Source organism: Tachysurus vachellii, chromosome 8 (assembly GCF_030014155.1).
Source record: "Tachysurus vachellii isolate PV-2020 chromosome 8, HZAU_Pvac_v1, whole genome shotgun sequence".
Classification (NCBI taxonomy): domain Eukaryota; kingdom Metazoa; phylum Chordata; class Actinopteri; order Siluriformes; family Bagridae; genus Tachysurus; species Tachysurus vachellii.
In genome coordinates, this window is record NC_083467.1 from 9,503,799 (window position 1) to 9,531,742 (window position 27,944).

The 27,944-nt window shown below is 40.2% G+C and overlaps 1 protein-coding gene across 5 annotated transcripts; it reads right to left on the bottom strand.

Moving 5' to 3' along the window:
- Positions 1-6: 6 nt before the first annotated feature.
- On the bottom strand, positions 7-27,925 carry tbc1d4 (TBC1 domain family, member 4). 5 transcript variants are annotated; one of them, XM_060876118.1, is made up of 20 exons: positions 27,025-27,925; positions 20,738-21,283; positions 20,006-20,095; positions 19,560-19,664; positions 17,317-17,449; positions 17,121-17,212; positions 16,925-17,035; positions 16,668-16,778; positions 16,291-16,341; positions 14,475-14,680; positions 13,494-13,640; positions 10,391-10,539; positions 9,424-9,630; positions 7,961-8,122; positions 7,649-7,807; positions 6,736-6,980; positions 6,055-6,214; positions 5,732-5,901; positions 5,201-5,377; positions 7-3,386 (listed from the first exon to the last, which is right to left on the bottom strand). In XM_060876118.1, the coding sequence occupies exons 1-20, from the start codon at positions 27,400-27,402 to the stop codon at positions 3,165-3,167; spliced, it is 3,621 nt and encodes a 1,206-aa protein (XP_060732101.1). In that variant the 5' UTR covers positions 27,403-27,925; the 3' UTR covers positions 7-3,164. The 5 variants fall into 5 exon arrangements, with proteins under 5 accessions (XP_060732101.1, XP_060732100.1, XP_060732103.1 ...); XM_060876117.1 differs by having other exon boundaries at positions 10,391-10,542; XM_060876120.1 differs by lacking the exon at positions 13,494-13,640 and having other exon boundaries at positions 27,025-27,924.
- Positions 27,926-27,944: the final 19 nt, after the last annotated feature.

Consider the following 27,944-nt stretch of genomic DNA (forward strand, 5'->3'; position numbering starts at 1 on the left):
AAACAGTTTCACATTAAACTGATTTCCATTCTCTTTATTGAATATTAGCACCAGTACTGCAATGGAACGGCATATTGGGACAGCATTTCATCACCCTGAGCATCTCTTTAACAAATTGTATATTAATGCACAACTATTCCACTCATGCACAAATAATTTCCTATTCTTTACCATTATATAAAATATGCATTTTGGAAAAAAAAATAAATCAGCAATGTGTCCACAGATTCAATATAAAAGAGTCAAAAACATGATGTATAAAAAGCCAGAATGTTTTAATAAGGCATGGGCTCTTGATTAACATACAACCAAGTGGATCACAGAGTCCACAGATTTTAATTTTAATTTTTTTAATGAAATTTAATTTTTGTTTATTAGTCAATTGTATTTACAGAGCAACAATCATTAAACACAGTGCAGACAGCACTGTAACCCTCCAAACATGAACAGAATTTAAAAAAAAAAAAAAAAAAAAAATCAAAATGTAACCTAGTGTTAGGTTTAATGAAGAAAAATGATTGCATTCTGGCATTTTTGAAACACAACAGAAAACAGAAGATGTCTTGTGCACCTTCTGATTTTTTTTAACATAAGAATTATGCTGACTTTTCTTGCAAGCACACTTTGAGTGCCTTAGAATTTTGCATCTCTCAATTCTTAAGTGCAGAAAAGTGTAAACATGCAAAAAAAACCCTACAAGGCAGTTGTGTACCCCACCCAAAACGGTGTTGTTTTGCCGTGTCTAATGCAAGCACCGCTCGTGTGTACTGTTGAGAGTCAAACCTTTGATTAACTAACAACTAACGTTTTAGAAAATGTGCTTCACTTGGAAAAAACACAAATACCATAAGACACTTCTGAATACAAAAAGGGTCACAGTAACAAAGATGCAACAAGATGCTTCTATACTGGAATAAGATTTCCCCAATTTCTTCAAATGCTGATAAGCTTGCTGACTTGCTGCATGACTCTAGATGTTTTATCACCATGGTGAAGTCTGTGCCAAAGCAGATTTTATGAACTGACCTGAGTGCTTGTATACACATGGAGCGGAAGTCACACCAGCATAAGAAGCAATTTTTTGTTCCAAGCTTCCGAACAATAAAACCAAACTGCTTTTTGGCCTTTAGCCGCACACAATTATCAGACCAATATAACCCACTTAACACCTACAGTGTCTGTCTGTATATGACGCAGAAATAAAACACTGTCAAAATGTCACTGCTGGCCTCGCACACCACTTTAAGACCAACGGAAAAACATATGAAAAAAAAAATAAAAAATATAATAAATCGTGAGATGTGAAGATCCTGAGATCCTGAAAACCTAAGACAGCTATGCATTGATAAACAACATGATAAAGGCAAGAAAGCAAATAAAATAAAACTGCTATCAGAACATCAAATCATCAGTAAACCCCCTGCAGAATTTTAGCTTACTGGAAACAAGAGTAGGAGTAAGTCATCCTTTGAGAGATGACCAGAAGGAAAAAAAAAAGTTTTCAAAAAGTCGAGTGTAGTATCTGGCACACAGCCTGGATCGCTTCTGCTTATTGTTCTGCAACTGAGAATAGATGACTGTGAGTCTGTATTAGGAGCTAAAGTGAACAGAGTCATGATCACTTTTTTCCCTTTTATTTTCTTGCACAGGTTCTCTGCATATAAGCGTATTATAAAATACCTGCACACTGCTTTGGCAAGCAACTTCAGAAATTTACCAGTTCAAATTCAATCATCACTCTCGAGATTTAATTAACATAAAATTCATTACTGTTAAAATGTTATGAAATTGTAATCATAGAGCTCTACTTAAAGCTACCCATCTTTCATAGGGAATAAGAAGCATTACACATATTGTTAGATTCATACTATGTGAAATAGCAGCTCTTTACTGATGGAGGATCATTTCCTGTAACAGTCTCTATATTGATTCACTTCTTTAACAGAAGAAATATTTCTACTCAGGTGCAAACTTTGTATATTACTGCAACAGTTATTGCATTTCGTTAAAATCATACGTAATACATTCATAATGCTTCATTGATTAGCTATGTTTCATGGAAGGCTTTCAAGAAACTTGTCAAGAGCACCGAGAAGGAAAAGCATCCCATACGTACAGATGATGCTTCAGGTGACGTCTGCACAGATTCTATGCACCTTTTCACAAATTAGTGTGTAATGAATATCAACATAATGGTTGTTTGGGGGAAAAAGGTTACTGGTGGGTTATTCAGGATTTTCAGGGGGTTGTTTTTCTTTTTTTCGGAATTTTCACACCTGGATAGGACACTTTTAGATATTAAATGCCCTGTGCAAACAAAGATTTCACTGTGTAGCTTGCATAACTCATGAACCTATGTTGCAGCATTGTGGTAGACAGTGTGGTAGGAGCTTCCGGTCTTCAGCAAGTCTGATTTGCCTTGAAGCACATTCAGTAACTGATGAAGTGCCAGAAAGGTGTAGGAGTTTGGAGAGTAGGTTAAAACTGGATGGTGCTGCAAAGTTAGAGGAAATTCAGAGAGAGTTTCATTTCCTGCTTGAACTTTAGGTTTAGCTCTTTGAGCAGGGTGTCGATCCGATAAGCTAAATATTTTGGTTTTTGCCGCTCGATTACGTCACTGCCGCTTTTGTTGGGTTCCTCCGGGAAAAGTTCTCTGGTGAGCTTAAAGTCACACTGCTTGCCATTCTCACAGATGTCTATACTGACATCAACGCAGTGATCCGCCTTACACAGCCATGAGTCACACTGCACTTTGAGGGGGGAAAAAAGCTACATTCATCTTCTTTTCAAGTGTTTTCAACATAGCTGACACTGAAGTAAAGTTTCTGTTCTATGGAGCAGCCATGATCCCTAAACCTGAAGTGATTTTTTTTTATTCAATGGAGTAAAGCAAGACTGACAGGTCTTTTGGGACACTTTTTGTCTGTGCAGAGAAAGTGGATGCTACAAGCGATGATGCTTTTTGCAGAAAGCTAAACGTTTTGTACACTCCCTCCCCAAAATCAACCCTTGATCTTGATCAGTTTGAGATGTGCCTAAAGTTCACCAGCTATGCTAGGGAGAATTTCCATGGGAAAAGTTCCACAATCCCTCAGTTCTCCACCATGCCTGGTTGTAATCTGATGTTTTCTATGTTCAGGAGGGAAACGCTTGCAACCTCGGGCTTATTTGCTGGCTGCTTTGGTTTTGCTGTTGCTGCTCATCTTCAGCTGGGTCATCTCCACGTCAGCTGCTTCTGTAGGGAGGCTGCTGCGCATGCGCTCAATTGTCTTCTGGTAGTTGGCCTTCTCCTGCTCCAGTGAGCGGATCATGTGCTTCATCTGGCTCTCACGTTTCAGAAAGCTCTCTACGCTGTTCTCCAGACTCTGGATTTTCACCCGTGCCGCCTGCCCCATACACACACACACACAAACACACACACACACACAGATCTTAGGTACTGTATATTTACTGAGGTACTTCAATGTGCATTATTGCAGTATCCATCAAAAGGACAATGTGAGAGACTTTCCTGATGCCCATTAGCAACCACAGGGAGGACAGCATGAAATATCAAGATAAATGATGTCTGGGTAAAGAATGATTACCGGTACTGAGATTATCTGTCAGCTTTTCTTTTATAAGATATAAATCAAGCCCCACTCTGCTAATGGGCACAGGTAGTTCTATTACAGTCTATTACAAATCCTATTACTTTTAATAGAAATGTGATCATTACTATTGCATTCCGTTACAAATTCTCACCTGTCCGTCTTGGAGTTCTTTGAAATTCATGGTCATAGCACGAAATCCTTGTAGTGCATAAAGTTAAGAAATCTCCAGGTGCTACTCTAAACTTGGCCACGACAATGGAACAAAAATAGACTACTCTATTTGTGAGTGAACGGATATCTGCAAGTGTTCTCAAAAGTCTAGTTTAAGAGGGGAGTCTCTGGCAGATGCTTTGGCACAGATGTCTAGAATTGTATTACTTCTTATTGTCGTTTCAGTACTCAGCGAGAAACAATACTATGCTGCCACCTATTGGCATTTATCAAACACAACCATAGGCTCTCAGTTAAACCACTGTATTTACACATCCCTATTTTATTTATTTTTTATTTTTGGTATTTCTGGAAGCAGCATAGTTCAGGAGCTTCAGAGAATGAAACATCAACCATCGGAATGGGGGAAAAGTGTCTCTGTGACTAACAGTGGCATGGCTGATGCTACCAGATGGCCTGTTTTAAGTATTTCAGAAACTGCTGATCTTCTGGGAGTTTCACACACAACAGTCTCTAGAGTTTAGAGAGAATAGTGTGAAAAATAAATCTATATATATTTTGAGAGACGGTTCTGTGGGTGGAAACACCTTGTTGGCAAAAGAGACCAAAAGAAAAATGACAGATCGGTTGAAGCTGCCATGAAATCTATAGTAACTCAAATAATCACTCTTTACAACCAGGGTGTACAGAAAAGCATCTCATCGTGCAAAACACCTCCAAACTTGAGGTGGATGAGCTACAAAAGCAATGAACACATCAGGTTCTAGGCTCCTGTTAGTCAATAACAGGAATCAGATGAAAGCATGGGCACGGGTTCACACTAACTATACAGTAGAAAATAAAGAAAAGATCTCTCCAACCTGGGCGAGTCTCTGCCCATTCAGTCCTCGGATAAGTAATGTGGTCTTCTTCTAGCTTATGTAGCTCAAGGTTCAAAGTGTTGTGCATGTTCAGATGTTTTTCTGCTCACCACAGTTGTAAAGAGTGATTAGTTGAGATAATATACAGCTCAGATCAGAGTCGGGTCATTCTCCTAGCTCTTTTATCTACAGGACCCTCCACTTTCAGAAGGCTTTTTATATATTCTGTGTAAACTCCAGAGGCAGCTGCTATGTATAAAAAAAAAAATCACATATGAGAAATTTTCATAATCCTAAACAACCATTCCTTGGACACCGAAATCACATTTTTTTCCGTATTCTGATGTTTGATGAAAACATTAACTGAAGTTCCTGATCTGTGACTGCATGATTTTTTGTATTGTGCTGCTGCCACATGATTGGCTGATTAGATAACTGTATAAATGAGCAGGTGTACTGGTGTTCCTGATAAAATGGATGGAAAGCATGTATCCCAAAATATATTACCATATAAAATTCTAAAAAAAAAAAGTCTAGTAAAAAATAATCATTAGCCAAACAACAAATAAGTCAAACCTGCAGTTTCTCCAGCAGATCCATATTTTGCTTCTTGAGCTGGATGTTGATCTTCTCCAGTTTGTCTAGCCTGTCTGACTCCTCTGAAAACGGAGCAGCATCCACCATCTCGTCCTGTAGGACGTGATACTCCACCTCATAGGCATGCAGTTGCTTGGAAATGTCCATCTCTATAGCCTGCCAAACAACAGTGCACTCCAGCTCTAACAACCGATAGCACTAACATGTGGAAATTCAAAGGCGTTACAGAACAAACTAAACCTCATCTGCTGCAGAAGTAAGCTAAAACATGATAGAGATTATGGTTGGTTCCTGTTATCAGCTTAGGCGTGACTAACGTAACATGGGCAGTAAAAAATAGGAAATGCCAGTGAATAACTGTTAAATGACCTGTGTGTAGTTCTCTATTTGTTCTGCAAAAAGTCACATGATATTGTATTGCCTATGTGACTAAACTGCATGTAGACAGGGTGTGGTGTTCTGACTTAACTCTCCAACTAAAATGCAAAGAAAAGTGATTTCTCTTTCTACCTTGCTGATTGTCTCTTCCATCTGGTTCTGTGTGAGGGCGGGTATGGTGGCCTTAAGGTAGTCTACGATGCTCTCAAAACTGTCACACTCCAGTATCTCTCCCTCGTGGCTGCTCAGCAAACATAGGGCCACCTTAAAAATCACTTCTGTGCCCTGGACAAATAGCAGGTCTGCCAAACACCATGCACATATATTCAGACAAACACTCACATTCCAAATGTGCAGACAGAAAATGGGTAAGTGTCTGTAAACAGAACTAGCAGCCTAATCTCCATAACACAAAAAAAGCACCATGAACATAGCAGCTGAGAATGGACTCGTACCGAAGATGCGGGAGACAAAGCCGAGGGGAAACTGAGAGGCGAAGAGTGTGAGGAACCACGGGGCGGCATACAGGCTAGGGCTGATTTCGTGCTCCTCCAGGTGTGAATACAGACCACGGTGATAGTCATGCAGCAGCCTGGACAACTGGTACATCTGAATCTACATGGACACAGTAAGGTGACCTCTTATCAGGAAGAGAATCTAACAGCTGGTCGTGGCTGCTGAAGCTTTCTCTAGTTTAAAGGATTAAACATTAGCACAGCTGATGATGAATAACTAGAGAGCAGGTTTGGCAGTTGGATCGAATGTACAAGCGTTCGAAATGCCAAGAACACATGGCTGAGAAGGAGATACGAATTAATGAATTACACAGACACGGTTATTTCTGAGGAACTTTATATAGAACACATTGAAGGCTGTTCATTATACCACATCATCAACATATAGCACTTACCAAAGTGCTCATATTATTTCTTCATTTTATACATCTATAGTTCCACTGAGATCAATCAGTAACGCATTTGCTGTGCTGTTGTTTCCAGTCTAGTCTACAAAAAAAAAACCCTGTCCTGCTGCATTCCTTCCTTAATCACATGTCAAACACACTAGGGCCTATATACATAAGTAAAAAAAAAAAAGGTGTGGCATTAAAGAGTAAAAAAAAAGCTCACTGCTCTCACCTGAAGGGAGATCATGTCAGGTCGGTACTGGCGCCGAATCCCCAGGTCGTACATTAGAAACTTGAGCGTGTCAAAAGCCTGCTCCTCGCTCATGTGCAGCAACAGCACTCCAGCCACAAAGCTGATGCCCTGGCAGTAGCCCACTTCCGTGTCCAGTAGAGAATAAGCCTTCAGCAGGTTATAGAGAGAAAGCTGGCCTGCGCCCAGCTGTGCACTGAAGTACTGGTGTGCAGGGAATGTGCGACCTTCAGGACAGAGGAGAATAACCAGGTCACTGCAGAGGAAAGCCAAATTGGACAAGCCAGACATTTCTTTGGACTTCATTAAACAGAGAAACCTAGATTCATATTCCACCTTAGGGAAAGTGTGGGAAACTACCAGTAGCTTATCAGTCTAACTGCATATCTAAATCATACATTGTTTAAAGAAATATTTGATAAAATGTAATTCAAATAAAAAAATCATTCATTTTTTTTTAATCAACTGTTTTAGTGGCATAATTATGACCATTTGTTTATGCAGAAGTTTGTAATGCAGTGTCAGAAACCATATAAAGTCTCTTTAAGGTACTGAACAACTCGACATGGTATGAAACAAGCGTGTGTTGATTTATACTACAAGCTTTAATTACATGTTAGCTATATTACGCTCAGATCCAGTGCGAAACAAAAGAAGCAAACGGGTCAGTAGCTGATCGACAGCATTTAAAGTACAGATGAATTGTTACGTGATAAGTTTCTTATGTGAACTCCAATGAACACCAATTTCATTTTATATTCAGAATCTAATTTTATCCACAATACAGTAAGTGTTGGACTTTTTAGCTTCCTATTTTTATCAACATTCAACAGGTTTAGCTGCAATAAGTGGAATCAGTAAGACTAGCGTGTCGATCACAAGGCATGTACAGTACCCAGGTCCACCAGGATGGCATGCTGCTGTGTGGTGAGCTGCTTGAGCAGATCCTGGTAGGATGTTTCCGGAGGCTGCTGCCGCTGAGGTAAACGATGACGCAGGCGATACTGCTGAGAGAGAAGCAGCCACACCTCACCTCGTCGACTCTTTGGGACACCTTATCACACACACACACGATTATAGATTATTAACAGATGTATTTCTGTTGAATCATTCAGCAACACTCCTAATGCTGATAGATACTAATATTATAGATAGTAAAACACTAGCTTCTGTAAGGTAATGTAAGCAGGGAGAATGCTGTTGTTACCCTGACAGAGAGCAGTGTAGATCTCATCTTTGTCCCACTGGACTTTGGTCCTGCAAGGCACATTCAGCTTTTTCTCCCACAGAGCCTGCACCTCTGTAGGACACTCACCCACCTCCTGGTAGTCCAGCTTCATCTTACGGATGTGTAGTTCATCCCGGCTGGCTAAATATGATGCGTACACGTGAACACACACACATACAAAAAAAAAAAAAAGCTGAATAAAATTAGACTTTTTCATTTTTTTAAATTAGCCAGTCAGATCAGAACATTAAGGCTAAAAACAGGTACAGCATTAAGCCGGTTATCTACTGTCCCTGTAAGAACAGAACAGTTAGACATGCCACAGCAATTAATGAACCCCTTCTGCTCTTGCTCTGGCATGAGCATTCTTACTTCCAAAATTAGCAAGAGAACATGGCACTTTTATGCAGCTACTACAGCTCTAACAGCATCTACAAAACAATGTAATTAAAAATGCAGTAAGCTTTTACATAAAAAAAAAAAAATTCTGTCCAACAAGACACTGACAATGAGACAAGCAAATGACTAAAAAGCATTCTTCTATTTGGTTAACTCGCATTCAGTTCTTGCAGTTAGTTCATGTGCTTAGGATGCATTGCAGTCTTTCTTGTCTCTGTTTGTGAGTGGATATGTTGGCATGCCACTGGTTAAAGCAGCTGCAGACTATTCATACAGAACCAAGCCTTTCCTCTCTTTCTTACCTTCTGCTCAAAACAAGCATTTTTCAGTTTCTGCCGTCCTCGAAATCGGCGTCTCGGACACACAAACGCATGATGTATGAAGCATATAGGAGAGGGGAATGGAAGACAGTGTGGCTGACATTTGAGAAGAAATATTACTGTGACCTTTTGTAGCCAATAGAGGGCAATGTTTTACAAATGAGAGAAACTATTTTCAAGTCATACCTAAATAAAGATTTAGCCTGCAACACATAATCCATGACTGTCAGGACACTTTTAATGGTAACATATTAAGTTGTGTTCTATGCAAAGTCTCTATGCAAATGGTGTAATGCAGGGGAGAGGTCAATGAGAATGCTTTCCTAGAGATATGTAAACTTAACCCAAGCTTTCCAGGCTAAATATATCTTTGTGGCAGAATCGCAAACAGATGCAACAGCATTCATGCCAACAGGACAAAGCCAAACAACTTACTGAAAGTAACTGGGCCCCTGTTATGTTGCACCCCATGAGGAGAAACAGACACTGTAGTGATAACAGCATATATACCAAGCCACAAATAAACATGTAGATGATGTAATTGTGTCCATGTGCGTGTGGCACGAAACACTGGCAAGTATGGAGTATATACACACATATATATATATATATATATATACACACATACATACATATATATACATACACACACATACACACACACACACACACACACACACACACACACGTGTATGAGGGTAAAGGTGCAGATGTGACACTAACCCTCCAAGCGCTGGTTCTCCTTTTCCATGCGGAGAAGGAGAATCTGTTGGTGGATGGCCTTTTTCCACAGAGCTCTATAATCAGCAGAGGTGTGTCGTGCGTTATCTCCTCTCAGGCTCTGGGTGGGGGAAAGCAACCCGGATACGGAGTCCTGCTCCTGTTGTAAGGCACGTGGAGAAAGCGGCAGCAGCTCACTTCCATCCATATCTATAAAAAAGACAACCATGACAGACACACACACACTGTATAGTTTAGATAAACTACTTTAGTTTACTTAAGGATATTTTAGTGTTTGCTTTCTATCTATAATATCTGTAGTGCATTTACTACATGCTCTCCCTTACTAAGGAAAGAACTGTTCTTACATCTTTGCTTGTTTCTCTTATGAAGTTCTTATGAAGTCTATACAGCTGCATACTTGCTACTAGACATCTTTTCATTTTGTGGCAAAGATTTTGTGGTTAGTTTTGTGGTTCTGGTGGAGCTCAGATACAAAACAAACCTTCAGAGCAGATGAATAAACCTTTTAACATATTGCCCCAATTTTGAAAAGTCTATGTCTGTCTAATTACTGAATTTGTGTTACACTGTTATTTGGTTTAACTGTTTATTGATGGAGTTCAGCAACTCACGAGTAAACATTCTGAAGTAAAAAGGTATTTTTGTTATTCTTTTTCAAGTACAAAATACTGTGTGGATTTTTTTGTCCAGAAACATTTTCCAGACAATACAAATGGGGAAGATAGAAATTGACATATACTGTAAAAGATATAATTGTGTGGCTACATTCCAGTCCTCGAGGAGGTGTACAGTGAGTTTAAGCTGATACACACAAGTTAAGCAGTTAGACAAAAGGAAAAATTCAACTAGGTAATAACAAAGCACAAGTAGCTGCTTGCGTTGGCTGTTAACAATACTTTTGGGAGAAATGTTGTGTCTATACACGTGTTTGTGTATGTTTACACACCAGCCTTGTGCATAGAGGCTGAGGATTTGTTCATGGGTGAAGCCACCCTCAGGAAAATCTTCTGACGCCAAGACACTCTGCGTGCAGTCAATGCAGTCACCGAGTCAGTGCTGCAGCCTGACAGCCTCCTGTTTCTGTCCTCTCCATTACTACTACCACACACACACACACACACACACACACACACACACACACACTTTGAGAACACACTACCTAATTTCATTAACGTGGAAATCTTGAAGAAAAAGCATTTTACACTTTGCTACTTTGCCAAATATTGAATTTTGAAATGACTCCATGAATATAGATTCATCATCATCATCATCATTCTAGTTCAAAGTAAGAAACAATTTTTTTTATTTGAAATACTCACTAAAGCACAAATTGCTTTTCCCTCAGTTTTACAGCACAGAAGAATAAGACTGTGTGTTGACCTTAGTAGAAAAATGTAATGTTAACAGTAAACATGAACCCAAAAGTCATGCATTATGGGAATGATGGAAAAAGGACGCTCTCTCTCAATGTTTTAGCGAAATATTTTGTATTAGAAAGTAATGTCGTGGTTTTAAAAACGTGCAGCACATAAATGAAAAAGGTAAAAAGATATTAGATATTAGTTATGCAATTATCAGGAAAAAAGGTAACATTTTAATTAAATAGCTTCTTGTGTGAGTGACTATAGACAACCTGTAAGCTTTCTTTCTAATGTGAAGGATTAATATGTAAGAACACACTGACTATAGCACACAAGCACAGTCAAAACAGTTAAGGCAACATTTTAAGACATCAGCTATACAGGCACAAAACATCCTTAGGGTTAATCCTAAAAGTGAGAATATCTGTCACTGGTCACTTTAATTGAAGCACATTTAAACAGCGTGATCTCTGTGACTTTAAGTGTTTACACAGAAAATCTGTGAGATGAAATGCTTTGCTGACGAGAGAGATCAGATAAGAACAGCAAACTGCTTTCACCTGACAGGAAGGCTACAGTAACTCAAATAACCGCTCTTTACCACTGTGGTGAGCAGAAAAGAAGCTCAACTTGCACAACACACCAAACCATGAGGGTGAAGATCTTATCAGTTTTCACTTGTGTCAGGAAAATATCTGAAATATTCCAAATGCCAACAACCATGTCTCTGATATATTTCCATCATTCTGATTATTTGATGTTAACATTAACTCAACTGCTTGACCTGCGTCTACACTACACGGCTGCCACGTGACTGGATGATTGGATCGCTGCATGGAAGAGCAGGTGTTCCCTTTAAAATAGCAAAAATTAAACTAAAGAAAACAAGGTGTCGAATCCCAATCTAACCAGAGACAGAAATATGAGAGATACCACCAACCAAGTGTTCTTCATGCTCCAGCACCCTCATACATTTTGCAATATTTTTCCTTCTTTTAAAAAGCAAACAGGGCTTTAAGAAAAATAAGCTGTCTTCAGCAATGTGGTAATATTTTTAAAAGACGTTCCAAAAGTTCTCTGGCTTTTCTCTCACTTTAATCCACTTAACTGTCACTTAAACGGTCAAACAGAAGAGAACAAACAGAAAATTAATTAAAAGAATTAGTTTCAAGAAGCCATTTTGTACAGTGATTCAGGAATCCTTAGTCCTTATTCTCTATTGTATAATGACTTCATTACTGAACTCATCACTGAACACTCTGATTAAGTTTCTATTAATAACTCTATAACTCTGACAGTAGTCCCGGCTGTAAGGCAAATCACGGGTTTATATAAACGCACTCATTCTTCGGTGTAACAACTTCCACAGGGACGTTGACATGATGCCGTTGTCTGGAAGAAGACTTTTCAGCATTTTCTGAAGGAATCTACATTGTCAGTGCTTCGCAGTCTATAGCAAAGCTGATCCATAAGCTTTACAGAAATTAGGAAGCCTTCAGGATATCTGAAGGAGTTCAAGATTTCAGGACAAAGAACGTTTCTGTCGGATTTAAATTAAAGTGAGCAAAGAAAAAAAAAAAAAGAGGGTCTGACGATAGCTCTGGCCGTAACAGTAGTGATGGTTCAACATCGCCCTGTATTTTCCTCCTACATCTAACAGCGATATAGTGATAAATGTTCTAATAAGCATAGACACATTGTATACTTTCTAATACATTCTTTTGTAGTAATATAGTTTCTGTAGTAATATAGTAACAGCTCATTTATAGTGCCTTGTTAAGTAGATGCTCCACATGATCTAATGCTAATAATAATGGCTTAAAAACGTGAGAACTATTGCTATTAAAAAAAAAAATCATACAATGTTTATATGAACTGAGAAGTGTGCCTGGTTTCTTGGGTGTGTTGTTTTATTAAGGTTGTGAGAGACAGAAAAAAAATCTGCTTAGGGAACCAGCGTTTATAGCTGCTATAACATAAGTGAGAAAAGGAACTTTGGCCTATTGCTGTGATAATGTTAAAATACACTTTGCCACACCACCTTGATGTGGATTTTCTTTAACAGTTTTATTATTTATATAAAAGTCAGTCAAAGTAGTAACATGACATGACTTGATTCATTATTAAAAACAAGTGCAAGGGCAGTTGTGCAGTTCTGTGCAGCTTAAACACATACGTATCAGTCACATCACAAAGATCTTAATAAAATAAGTATTAAAATCTGCATTAAATGTAACGTTAAATATTTCAGTAGGATTTTAAACTAAATAATTCCAAAATCCTCCTTTTAGCTCAATAATATCACACAGAGTTAAACAGAATGAAGCCTAGATTAGTAGAAAGCTGCAGCAGTTGATAAATCCGCTAGTAATATGATGCTGGATTGAGGTGTTAGTGCTATTTAGAACACTATACAGCAGACTGAGAAGCGTCATGCGATTTAACAGCGAGAGGCTTCTCGCTATCGGGTTTCCTGGTTCCTGTAGATGCCGACAGGTAGTCCAGCAGTGAGGAGCAAGAGAAAGAGGGTGAGAGGGTAGCAGTTCCTCTCAGTGAAAACGGCGGAAGACTGACAAGGAGTTAAAGGACAGACAGGCGCTGCTGCCAGCCTAGTGTTACTGAATGGCATCACTGCCCTGCTCCTGTCCCAGGGTCAGTGGGGAGTTTATAGCCAGCACCCCCTCTCACCTCTTGGGGCTGTCCGGCAGGGAGGCCAGTGAGCTGAAGGAACCCAGGTATAAACTTTTCAGGAAAGTGGGAGTGGAGAAGGAGGAGTGAAGGCTGAAGGAGGGCTCGCCTTCAGAGACACTGCGTTTTCTTGGCACACGTACCGGGCTGAAGAGAGATTACAGGCAAACAAGAACACTGCTTTGGCAGAACGGTTAGGGACAAGTAATGGCTCACTGGTGTAAGCACTGAATGCTCAAATTCTTCAAATGAGCAATTAACAGGCTGTTCTAGTGAATATCTGTTAAAAGAATATTATATCCAGCTTGATAAATAGCTTTTATATGACTAAATTATAACAGCTAGGTTTTAACAAAGCACTTATTATCTTTTTAATAAGAGATTAAAACAACAAGGTTTGATGGATTTAGTTAAAATCAACAGGGCATTCAAAGAGTTACAGAGAGAAACATTTGTGCTGGTGATTTGATCAATTTTCTGAATTAGTATTAAATAGCAACATGCCTGAATTCCTATTAACAGTGTTAGCATGCATGCTATAGCCAGCAATAGTTTACTTATCATCTTAATCTTTTTATTTATACAAGCGTATTTGTTGTGTAACGAGGAAGTGAACTTAAAGCCTCGGCATTTGTATAGTACCAAAGCGACATCTGTATCCGTCCTTGAACCTTGTTCAATCTTCACCATTGCAGACATTACAGATCTAAATCTTCACATTATACACTAATACTTAAACAACTTTAAATGGCATTTTACACTGATGTAGTGGCCCTTTTTTTAAACGTAAAGATGAAAGATGACACCCCTGAGCAAAGTGTCAAAATGTCAAGAGTTTGCACGACCCTGCCTGCGATTGAGGACTTTCTACTTAGACATTAATCTGTGATTCTAAAGTAACCACAAATGCTGACTAGGCCCGAAAAAAAAAAAAAAAAGCTGCTGTGTGCTGATCATGTGAGACAGGAAGTGATGCATTACCTGCTCTGCAACAGCTCTGGAGCAAGAGACTGTTGTCTGTACAGAGGAGCCTTGCTCTGTGTCGGTAGCTCTGTGAAAGAGATCCTCTTCTTGATGGGAGGGTGGCTGAAGGTGTGTGCTCGCCGGCGGAACAGCGGGGCGTCAGGGTCCTCTTCCAAGGTAGCAGGGGGGGTGCCAGGCGGAGAATCACTGGGAGACTCGTCTTGCTGTGTAGCCAGGGATTAAACAGATTGTTTAGTGACCCGTTTATAAAAATGCACATTGTTTGACCTGAAGATAAAGAACCATGGTCCTGATACTTAAATATAACTTTACTAAACAATACTGATAGTTTAGTAAAGTACTGATACTTTACTAAACAGCGCTGTACTTCAACTTCTGAACTACAAAAAAATATAAATAAAATAAATACACTATAAGCAATACACTATTCCTTGCACACATTCTCAAAAAAACATACAAAAAAATATCCTAAAAAAAATGCCCAGACCCTGTAATGAATCCTCTAGAGTATAGTCACCATCACAGACAAGCCACAAACACACTGAAGACAAATTCCATGTGCACCGATATCCACAGTAGCCACACACTTAGAGACGTTTCTCAGCTCTTTCTCTGCGTATCCCAGACCTTTATCCCACTCTGCAATGGCAGAACTGTTCGCAGAGTGACTGCACACATGCTTCTGACTCTATTGTATGCTAATAGCCAATGTCCTGTGACTACAACCATCACACATGCATGATCGGGCCATGTTTACTACCCTGGTTATAGGAAAGGCTCATTCCATCTCACTTCCTTGCTCTGTTTCCTGTCCTTATGCTCTGTGGCCTAACCTGGTGCTCTCCCTTTACACAGCTTGCAGCCAAACCAGGAAACCAGCAACGGCTGCACGGCGCTCTCCACTGGTCTATTTCCAGTCAACCCTTCCCCCCTTCCATAATTCCCCAGCCAGTTTGCCACTACCAAGGCTAAATTTGGGGAAAACACTGATTATCTGCATAGTGAAAGAAAACAAACTAAATATAGTTGCAGCTTTCTTAGCAATACACCTAAGCAGAGACACCACAGAAAGGGAAGTTCACTTAAACAGCATCATAAATAGCAAACAGGAAGGCTTCGGTGTGCATTTAATATTTATGAACACTATAAAATATTCTTCTAATGAATAAATAACAGCAACTGGAAAACAGGTTCGTTAAGCTCTCTGATGGGCTCTGGTCTCGTGTTTTACGTTAACCTTCCCTCACTAACCAATACAAAGCACATGATTTGAGAGGTATGTACATAATTCATTGGCCGCCCACCCTCACTTTCAGGCGTGGCAAGCGGGACGCACTTGTGCGGCAGGACAGTTAAGCAGCAGGTCTGACGTCTGTGAGATGGGATAGCAAAGATTGCAAAGATATGTTTTTCAGCGTATCGTTGGGGCCTCATGGCAATAGTACAGTTTGAGACATGTTATGGTTCTCTAGGAACAAACAGTTTGTAGATCAGCAAACCAGAGTGAGCAGAACCATCATCATACTCACACACACTTCACATTCCACAGTCAAGTGAAACGGAGTCATAATGAAACTTTTGGCTTTGGAGAGAGAATGCAAACATCATAACACAAGCCTAAGCTGCTTTTTTTTTTAAGATGGAAGCCAGCAAACAAATAATACATCACAGAGAGCCTTCACTCCACAGGGAAACCACCCACTGTATGATACATTCAGTAGGAGTGTGTGTACTCGATTTATTGTAATGGATGTACGAGCTGGAATTCACATAGAATATGTGAGTGGGAGCGGAGTTCAGAGAGGATACTCACCCGGTCAAAGCTGCCCATGCTTCCTAGACGCATGCGCATCCGGTTTGCACCCTGGAGGGGGAGAGAGGGAGAGAGAGGGAGAGGAAGAGAGAGAAAGAGACTGTTTGTATACAGATTTGCCTAAGGGTAACACTGGAAAATAAGCATACACCCCCAAAAGGTCTCTCTCTCTCTCTCACACACACACACACACACACACACGAGTGAAATAAAGCGAATGTTAATGTCTTATGATCAGCTCTTTGGCTGAAATAAAGCACACTGATGCACACACATTCATGCACACTGGAGTGGAAGAAAAGGCTAATGTTTTAAGTGTTAGGGTCAGCACTTTGGCTGAAATGACACACTTATCCTCACACACACACAAAACACACCCGTGAAAAGATGTTCTCCAGGGAGCTGGTGAGGGAGCTGCGTGCCTTATTCTTCAACACATCCAGCTTGTTGCGTCCAGCTGCACTCGAGCTCTCTGAGCCTACTGCATTCTGCATCACACAAAAAGATGGATGCTTGGCCATATCTAAACAATACTGTCCAGTTAAGCTTGGCAAATGAGCATTTCTAATCAATACAGATTAGAATGAGATGTCCCTCAGTGTGAATGGGATGCGTGCTCTGAATTGGGTTGTACCTGAGAAGCCTCTCCAATATGTACATGTGTCTTCTGCTTGGTCTCACACAGCTGCCTGAGGTGAAGAATAACCAGCTCATTCTCTTCCTGATCACAGCTTGGCTTCATCTTCTGCACGGCAGAAAACAATGAAAGACGATTAGAATGAGCTTAATGTTTCACAGATGTCAGCATTTAGGGGCATTTTTGGGGTTACCTGCACACGTTCAAAAATGTCTGCCTGCTCATTATCGCTCAGCAGGGAGAGGTACTTTTGAATGGCCAGCTTTGCTCTGGGAGGATACAGACCTGTGGTTCCGAAATAAACAAACATGTTTATTCAGTACATGTGCATGTGTCTGTGTGCACGCGCGCACGCACATGTGTATGTATGATGGATGTGTTGGGTGCACCTTCGATCCGCTCGCAAAGCTTGTGCAGGTCATGCATTGGACACGCCTCACACAGTTTGATCTGGGTTTTGGAGCTCCGCATTGCCGCTGCTGTACTGAAGGCCTGCTTCAAAGTCAGCATCACCTCATCCACCTGACAGGATGACAACCGTCCTGCTTTAATACCACAATACAATGCTACTTGCAGTGTTAATACCACAATACAATGCTACTTGCACAGCTGTGTTTCCAGTCACCTGTTATATGCAAATTGTATTCAAATACAAATAGCGATCAAAATGGACATTTGGAATAATTGATGAAAGTGCAGCTGCATGTTTAATACCATGTTAAATATCAAGCTTTAATAGGACATTACTATATAGTATTTAGTAAATGTTTTTAGACAGGTAGCAATTAGTAAAATAGTTAATATGGCCAAATGTATGTGCATCTGATCATTATATTAATGTGGTTATTTAACATCCTATTCCAATGCTGGACCCTATTGCTATTAACTGCCTGCATGTTTTTGGGAAGGCTTTCCACTATGTCTAACAGAAATGTCTACCTGTTCAGTGAGAAGAACATCATCAAGGTCAGGTAATAATTTATGGTAAGAAAGACTGGTGCACATTTCTAATTCATCTAAAAAGTGTTCAGTGGGGTTGAGGTCAGGGCTTTGTTCGAACTTAGAGCCCGTCTCCAAGTCAACACATCGCAGGGTGACCTCCACACTTAGACTTTTGATTAATAAAGACTGTTTTAGTTAGACTTAACTGATAAATTATAATTACTACAAGTAAAACACTGAGAAAACTCCTCAGACCTGGATGAGAATGAGCAAACTTCTTTATTGTGGTCAATCTGCCAACAATTCTCTAAGAGAAATTGCCAAGTTGAAAGTAACAAAAGAAATCCCAAAAACCCAAAAAGAGCATCTTCATGAAGAGCATCGGCATGCAAAAACAAGAAACAAAAAACTCTCAGGACGGTGCAGCTCTCAGGAGCTCTACCACTAAGCATTCAACCTTCCCAAAACAAGTCTTTCTGGAACACTTTTAGGTTCATCCCATAACGCTACAGCATACAAAGATATCCGAGCTAATTCTGTGCATTTGACGGATATTCTTGTGTCCACATACTGTTGTCCATTTAGTTTAACTGAAAGTTGTTCCGCTTACTAGATATTTAGCTAGGGCATTAAATTATATCCATGTCCTTTCTATTTCCATTGCAGACAATTTTATTACAAACCGAACCAGACATGGTTCCAGTTGTCGATCTGAAATACTTGAATTCAAAGCGCTCCCAATGTGTTACCAGAGCTGATAAAATACATCTGAGTTTTATCTATCATGGGCAAAATATTCAAACATAGGTAAAGGTTTGTCTTGTACACTCACAAAGATATGTGCAATAGAAGTAGTAGAAATGTTCTTCTTCAGTAACTGCCTTATGCTAGTCACAGTTGTGATAAACAGACAGACACGGAGTCTATCCTTGAAGCGCTGTGTGTGTGCTAGTAATTCATCCTAGATGGTATGCAAGTCCATTACAGGGCATCTTCCCCACACACACACACACACACACACACACACACACACACACACACACACACACACACACACACACACTTACACCTAGGACAATGTAGCATAGCCAATCTGTGGACCCTGATTAAACCCACAGAGACAGGAGAAAACATGCTTAGAAACTCCACCCAGACAGAAACTCAAGCTCAGGGACCCTGGAGCTGTGAAGTGGCAGCATACTGCAACCTTGTGCCATCAGAGTTTTCTATATTATTACATGGCTGTTTGATAATGGAAGGAAACATTCTACACTGATGACCTGACAATATTGACACTTGCTAGCAAGCCTGATATCTGTCAAATGAATGACAGGAAAACTCATTTATCACGTTTATTTTTCAGAGTAAAATATTTTGTCACTCTTTTGAGATTTTACCCAGTGTATTATGACGTGGAACAGAAAACTATTTGCATTTCCTTTTGCATCTTTCATGATTCCTATAAGCACTGCAAAACATCTGGAAGGCTAAAATAACCGTAGGGTAAATCTAAATCCCATTCAGTTCAGTTTTGTGGGTCAAATATCAATATTACAGTCACACTGTTAGTTTGGCAAAGTTATTGTTCTCTCTCTCTATGGTAATAAATAATGGATCATTGGTGTGTGTGTTTGTGTGTGTGTGTGTGTGTGTGTGCGGCACAGGCATAATAAAAGACTGAGCTGCTCACCAGAGACTCACTGGCACACTGGAACACGTAGCATATGTACTGGCTGGGCCCCGACTCCAGCACATCGCGACAGATGAACCCAAAGTGGTCTGTCTGCTTCACTCCCTGTGTGTACACCACATGTTAATAGACATATATTGCAACAAGCCTTCTTATGCGTACACAAAGAAAAACATTGAAATAAATCAAAAACTGCGCAGCACACATTCTAGGTGAATGCTGTGCAATAGGTATGAAAATTCTAATAGGTTTACAGAATTTATTAGAAATTTCAAAACCCTTAAATGTTGAACATTAATCTAAACTAAATGCTGACAGATCACAAGTCACATAACCAACTGCCTCCACACTGCCAATGCTGTAAGTGTAAAAAACATATGCTGGGAAACCGGCTTGACGTTGAACCTGAGATCAACAGGTGTGGAATCAAATCCCAAGCTACAAACCTGGGAGCAAAACGAGATATCTTTGAAATTCTTCTCCAGCACTACTGTCTTGCTGTCAGGGCTGATGAGATTCACCTCGAACCGGCCCACCTAAAGACACAAAAGTGACCTTTTCTTGAAATGGGGATCAGGCAGACATGAAATATTAACACAGCAGCTACTGATCGCCATCTTATGATAGGACGGCTGGCTTTTTGTGAGAAACGTCACATACACATGCACCAGCAAGGTCATGTAGCATATGCAAATGATTTCTTAAAAGCTGATTTCAAAGCAACAATGAATTCTCAGTGAGTATTTTTAACCTTGAGTGACATTTAAAGACCGGTTCGGTGACTTCACTTGCATGCACAATAATTACTTTGAGACATGTTTAGTCCATAATTCTACTAAGGTCACAATCCCCATGCACATACAGAAGCTTTATTTTTCTATAAGGGGAAGATTTTGTAACTAGCAGCACTTTCGAGTGATTTAATAGAGGCTTAATATCATCCAGATGGCATCAGGGACAAAAGTAAGAAGTTGTTGAGACCATTAAGGAAATTTTGTATGTTTTAGTTAAATTATGCATTATGGGCCACAAGTACAAAGCTTTTAAAGTTCCATACAGTAGACACAGGGCATACATTTATGAAATTTGCAACATTTCACAAAATTGAAAGATTTTTGGATGCCTTGAACAAATGCGTGTTTTGTGTGTGTTCAGGACGTGACGGTGTGCAGTCATACCTGAAACAACATGGTGCGGTTCTTGTCTGCATCAGAGGGCTGAACGTTGTTAGGTGCACTAGCATGTCTCCTACGTGTTGGCACTTTGGCTCCAGTTTCTCTAGGAATTTTCTGTATGCCGCCTGCCAAGCTGTTGCAGCGAGTGCGGAACTCCTGCTGCTCAAAGCCAGAGTCCTCCTGGATGCACTCCGGGAGGGCACTGCGCATACTGCCTGCTTTCTCGTTGATCTCAGTGAGTTCAGCCTCAGAGAGCGATGTGCTGAGAGGGTCATCTCCCACAGTGAACACCGGCGGGGTCTCGACAGCGCGCTGGCCGTTCATGAGGCGCAGACGCCTGCGCTCGAACTCGTGCTCCCGAAAAAGGTCGATGCAGTCGTCAATCAGGGTGGAGGGTGCTTTTTTGTGGTTCACTGTCACCTTGCCACAGTAAAGCACCTCAAACTTTTGCGAGTTGTAAAAGGATTCTTCAGCCTCCTGTTTGGGTTTGCTTTCCTCTTTGAGTGTGCTTTTGGAGGCCTGCCGAATGCTGCTGATGACCTCAGACACCTGCAGATGAAGAACAGGTGTCACATTTCTGAAAAGTGTCAAACTGGGACAAATTGCCATGAAAATTCTCCAGAACTCTCCAGAATGACGCAACTACATCGACAAGAGAAAAAGGATGGGTAACAAATTACAGGGAAACCCAACCCAAAGTGTCTTAGTAAAGTGTTGGTCTGCTATGAACCTCCAGAAGAGCTTCAATACACTTGTAACCTTGCTACATTATTCAGGCCCACAAAAAATATTATGCATATACTTTTGCTTTTTTGTTGTTAAAAAGAGGCACAGTTTTGTTGATGCATCCAGAAAATCCAGAAAAAGATTTTATTTGTGTTTCAGGCCTTCACTTAAGTTCACTGTTTGTTTTGAGCTGGGTTTGAGTTTGTATGCCTTATATAAAACATCCTTTATTTATGTTGTTAATTTTGGGGACTTTTAGGTTGAAACCCTATGGAAGGGACATTTTATCTTGAAGGATTACACCTGGGAGGAAGGAAGGCCTAAAAAATAAAGTAGGAAATGGTCAGAGGGGGTGCATGCTGTTCTCCCCTACAAACGTATTTCTGGAGGATTTCCTGAGTTTTGGAACCCCTTTTCCAGAACATTTATGTCTTTTTGTTGAAATAAGTGTGGATTTAATTGTTGCTGAGTTTACTCCCATTTCTACAAGGACTGAGTGGGGAACTAACTAAAGACTAACAAAAGACAGTCAGCTAAGTGATGAAAATCTTGTACTTATATTTACTATTCTAATATATGCACCTGAATTTAATCCTGTTGTGTGTAATTCTGCCTCATCTTTCTTTATCCTCTTATCCAGATTTTTCCTACTTAGTAAAACACAGTATTTGAGTGCCTGAACTTTATTGTAACTGGGGGTCTAATGATTTATTGAGACAGACTTGTTACACACTTTATTACAGATTCTACAAGTCTCTCAAAGTGTCGTAGGTGGATAAATTAAATTCTTTCAAAAGGTATTAATTTAAATGAAAATGAAACGTTCATCATAGGTTAAACGAGTCAGAATAACTTTGTCCTGATCTGCAGTGACCTCCTATCTAACAAGATTTGGACCAAAACTATATCAACAAAATGTCCTCACAGAATAACAGAGCGTCCGGGTTTCCACTTAATCTGTCACCCATCCATCGGTCTAAAAAACACTATTGTCAGGCATTCGTTTTCACATGAAAAAAAAATGGATTTAAAACACTCAAGTGCCTCACAGTGCTCAGTAAAGCCAGTCACTGAGAAATAAAGAATTAGTGTCTAAATTAAAATCGCAATATTAAAAAAAAGCAACAAAACAATCCTCACATAAGGATACTCATATTTGCACACTAGAAATATGTATTATTTGCACATATTTGCACACTAGAAACTTTCACAGTCTATAAGGTTTCTTGATTTAGCCGTTTGAATGCTAAAACCAGAATCTAAACTAAAAGCTTCGAGAAAAATAGAAATAATCTTGGCTCACTGATATAGGCCCTTTGTCGAGGTTGCCTAATAGTTAAACAGGAATGCAAGCGTAAAAATCCCTGAGAGCAAGAAGCCAAGTCAGATTTTTCCATAAAGATGAAGTAAAGAAGCACTCTAGAGATTGAGAGTGATAACGGTCTCATCCAGCTGTCTTTCAACAAGCTGTCGGTTCTGCTGACATGAAGCACACACAAGGCTTTGCAAACAAATGAAATTGATTTACATTAGCTAGACATGCCTCACCCGTAGAACACAAACTTTGCTCTGGTGACAGAACTGGGCCAGCCACCAACTAGAGTTGCAGGTGATAAAATAAAATGCTAGAGGCACCAGAATACATTCACCCACAGTGTACAGATTCTAATTTTATAGTCCTAACAAAGATCAATGTTGGATGTCCAGCCAGAGCTGTTTTTTCACTCCCCAGCCAAACCAAGTGACTGCTAAGTAATCACATTTTATTAAAGAGGAATGAATGAGAATCTGATTTGAAGCTCAATTACTTCAGCAGCCTCCTGGGTAAATGTCAGACAAAACATTCATATTTTAATGGACATGAAGTCCCTGGAGCTGTGAAACACAGGGCTCCGGTCAACACCAAGGTCAAATGGATTACTTGTTCAAGGCGGCAATTGAGAGTAAACCAAACATAACTCTGCGCTGTGCACACTTTTGTATCGTGGCTAAAGATAACAGGCTGAGGGATTGTTTGCCAAATGTGTTCAGAAAAGAAAAAAAAGCATTCAGCTGTATAAGTTAAAGGTAAGAGTACTATAAAACTTGTGACCATGGCAAAAAAAGCCAATTTAAAGGCATGCACTGTGAGAGCTGATGACCATTACACCACTCCTCAGCAAGAATATGAAGTTTTTCTTCACATCCAGAAAGGTCCTGCTGAAAATCAACACCTGACATGTCAGAACTCTCTCAGAGAAACTGGCTTGCGAGAGCAAGAGAAAGGGCGTAGCTGCTCATATTTATCTGACACATGGGCTCTTTCCAGACATTACACAAAGATTAATTAAATTTTAATTAAAGATTAAAAGCTAATCTCTGACATCGGTGGAAAACAGAAGGTTGAATTTTGAGTAACAAAAAGATTTAAAGAAAATCATGTTCCACTTTACATTTAAGATGGGATGCAAAGAAGTAAAGAAAATGATTCATGCTGAATACTGTTGCTGGGTTCTGATGTGCTATAGTCTCACTTTAACTACATGAAGTTTGTTTTTTGTTTGTTTTACCCAGATTTCTCCATTTCGTTCACTGGAAAGTCCCAAACGATCTGTTAGGTCTCACCAACACAAAACATATCAATCCGGGGTTCATCACAAGACACCTCCACCAAGAGACATAAGAATTGCTGCAGTCACGGGCAGCTGAACACATTTGGAGGAGCACACTAACAGTCTGTTTTATTTATTATGCGAATAAAAACCTGTAATGCTAAGCAGTTCATGGATAGCTAAGGGAGTGTCTAGATTCAAACTATACTTTCGAATTATGACTGAATTTTATATTCGTTATATACTGATTTTGCCGTTGCTTATCTTGCTTTTCAACGACTCCACAATTACTAAAACCCAAAAAAAGCCAAAATTCAGTCCGTCCCATTTTAACTGATACAACAGTTATTAAACCCTTTGTGCATCAGAATAGTTTATAAGAATCAAATGTACAAGGTGTGCCACGTTTCACAATGTGTGTGACCAACAGCTGTTGTTTAGTTGTCTAGGGCAGGGTTTTGGCCAAGTTTATTTCATGAGGTTGCTGTTGCTCATTGTAGTCGGGTGTCTCATGTTTCTTGACTGTGCACAGGTCCCAACCGCACTGTAGCCAGACACAAATCCATGCTAAGGGTCATTGTGTAGACATGACTCAGATGGACACAAAACACAACCAGCAGCCTATTTATGGAAACCAGCAGAACTCTGTGTCCCCTGTACATAGCTTGTCATGGAAGCAAATTCAGCTTGTGATCATTGCAGTATCCTTAAATGCACAAATCATTCGAATAAACTTTATTTAAGCCTTCTGCAATTCCCACTGACGTGCCTATAAGAAAAAATGCCCTATGCTATTTGCTAGGGTAAGGGTGAGCATTTTAAGAGTCAGCACTCATACACGTAGCCAGCATGTCAAAAAACCTGACTACTCAAAAAACCACTGGCCATAAACACCTAAAATATGGGCAATACCCTCTTGATTTAAATGGACATATTTACACACATGTAGTGTGTGTGCATGTATGAGCTGTATAAACATTACAGCTAACTTTCCTGAAGTAGGCACAGTTGCATACTTGTGCTTTTCAGTAGGAGCAGGTCTTGCACACACTGCCACCTTTATTTGTGCATTTGGGGACTGTGCATTGATTGCAAGTTGTATTTGATGCCATTGTACCATAAGTGAGCTGGCTAGTGCAGCTCACTGGGTATTCCTAATGGCAGATGGGTCTCGATCGTGCCATATTCTGAGGAAACGATGTATACAAAATTATTAGATCTCTAAGAAACTCAATATGTACCTATTCATATATATTGGACAAAAACAAACACGGGTCCACTCTTCGTCTTCTGGATTTGAGATCTTTCTATCTACATTTAATTCCCATGTTACACGCAGACCATACATAAATATGCTATGTTAAAACTGCTTTTCACAAAAACCTAATGGAAAGTCTCAATCATCATTTGCTAATTCAAATCCAAGGCTTTATTCTTCATATCAGACTTACACTTAACCGAGTTTGCTCAAGTTCCTTTGCCTCATCTTAAATGAACTAAAAGAAGGAGGAACAGAACACAGTTATCATACTTGAAACTTTCCAGGTAGTGGCCCAAGCACTGCTTACTCCTTCAGCTTAGCAGATCACTCCAATCTGTTCACATTTCATAAACAAAAGCTGAGATGCTACTACCCAGTTCATTCCTGTGCTGCTTTTGAGAGCTCACGATTTCTAAAGGAGTTCATTAGATCAGAAAAAGCAGGTTACCTCAGACCAGTGTTAAATTAAACCGTCTCAACTGTAGCGCTTTCTATGTGCTCTTAATGTTTGAACGGTTTTGCAGATGAGTTTAAAAAAGAGACAGCTTTTCTATGGTCACATGTCCAGTAGTAGCTAAGAACAGGGAAATTCCTTATGGGCACACTGTGTTATCCAGCCAGTTTTTCTTGCATAACGACATAATCATGAGTTGCTTGTGTGGTGTTCTTGAGTGCTACATGTGCTAACTTGACACTCTTTTCCAGGAATGGATCCTCCTGGCTCAAATTCACCTACCAAGTGATATTCATACAAAGACAAGGGTTCTCTGTGTACATAACCACCCTAAACACTAACCACACTAACATTGCCACTAATGTTTTCTTAAATGTTTTTTTTTTGTGTGTGTGTAAAATCAATGAATGGCACACAAGTGATTTTTGGCAAAAGTCAAGTTAAGACAGACATATGGTTTGGAAATTTGCCTGATGCATGCCCTGTGCACACCCACAGTTAGTCTACATATGATCTTATCATGGAATGATAAAACAACAAATAGTGCAGATGATGACATAAGCGGTCATAATATAGGATGCATGTCTATAACTGCTTTCTCTGGACTCATATCTGCTCATATCCAGATGACGAAATCTGAGTGTTTATCTCAACAAATGGTGCCACTGACAGTTTGTTTTTCTTGTTTTTCAGACAGCTAGTCTAGTCAAAGAGGCATACCAAAGCTTTCCTCATGTCATTGTGAAACTTTCAGTATTAAAATCTGTGCATCTGACTTTAATACATTCACAAAACATGCATTTCTTCTTCATGCATAAAACTTATTTAAAGGTTCATGAAGAGCATCACTTTATAATACTTCAAATGCTTTGGAAGACTAAAAAAAGTTTTAGTGATAGCATTAATGACAACTACTATTAAAACCCTGTGCACAACTTTACTATTTGAACCCCTGAGCCTATAGGTCCACTGCAACCTACAAGTGTGTGTGCGTGCGTGCATGTGTGTAAACGCGCGCGTGTGCGTGTGGATGATACGTGAGGCATCGGAAGACCTCCTGGCTGATTTGTGCTTATCTTCCTCGTGTCGTCGTTACACTCGCACGTGCCAGCGGCCATATTTTGATATGAATGCAAGTCAGCTCTGATTATTAGAATTTTTTATTTATAAAAAAACAACAAACAAAAAAAGAATCATGCAATGAGTAATGGACAGACTATGAGATGAGCACAGTTTCTGATGGGTTTGGGGAACGTACCTGGTCTGGGTCGCACGCCCTGAACACATGGCAAGCCATTTCGCACTCCGGATCGTCCGGCTGGCTGCGGATGAGGTAGGCGAAGTAGGCGAGGTCATGGCTATTGTGGATGAAGCGTGAAATGCACTGCGCTTTGTGCTCAAATATAAACACGGACGAAGTGCTGCTGTTTGCGGGCACGCAGCGGATTACAGGAGGACACAGAGACAGCTGAACAAGCCGAGCCTGAACCGGACCGGACTCGCTCTTCCTGCGGATCTCCGCCACCAGCCACGGCAGCATGGGCAGCGTAGTGCGCTGGTCCAGCGCGCTGTAGCCCACATACCACAGTGAGAAGCTCCTCTCCTTCCCTTTCCCCTTGTCCTCCAGTCCCTCCATCTCCACTTCTCAAGTCGACGAGGACAAAAAGAAACTCTAAACCTGGATCTCAGCTGGGAAACCAATCACATGGAGTGTGTGTGAGTGAGAAATGTTAGACGACGGCCAAAGTAGGCGTCCCGCATCGAGCTGGAGCAAACGAGTTGCACTTTTTTTTTTTACCATTAAAGAAATAAGTCGTTTGTGGTTTTGTCCAGACTTCTCGCATCCATTCTGAAGGACTGCAGTAACGAGCTGTTAAGTTCGCGCACTGAAACGTGGCGACTGAAGCGTGTGTAAACACAACACACACACACACACACACACACACTGATGTCTCCTCCTGCTTCTGTTACACAAATACAGCTCGGACACACAGCGCTGTCATGTCCTCTACTACTATATAAACACTTTCCTGCTCTAGTCGTTACTTTATTTTGTTATCCTTTATTGTTTGAGGCGTCGTTTTTGTTCTTATTTTTCCGCTGCTATAAACAGCAGTGCGCAGCGTCGTCCTCATCTGCCAGGCTGCAGTTCTCCCAGGAGGCGTGGCTCTGATGGAG

Coding starts and splice junctions, on each gene's coding strand:
- tbc1d4 (XM_060876117.1), bottom strand. CDS start 27,402: ATGGAGGGACTGGAGGACAAGGGGAAAGGGAAGGAGAGGAGCTTCTCA. Junction 9,631..10,390: donor AGCCTCTATGCACAAGGCTG/GTGTGTAAACAT, acceptor TCTTTTTTATAG/ATATGGATGGAAGTGAGCTG. Junction 8,123..9,423: donor GGAGAACCAGCGCTTGGAGG/GTTAGTGTCACA, acceptor CATCATATTTAG/CCAGCCGGGATGAACTACAC.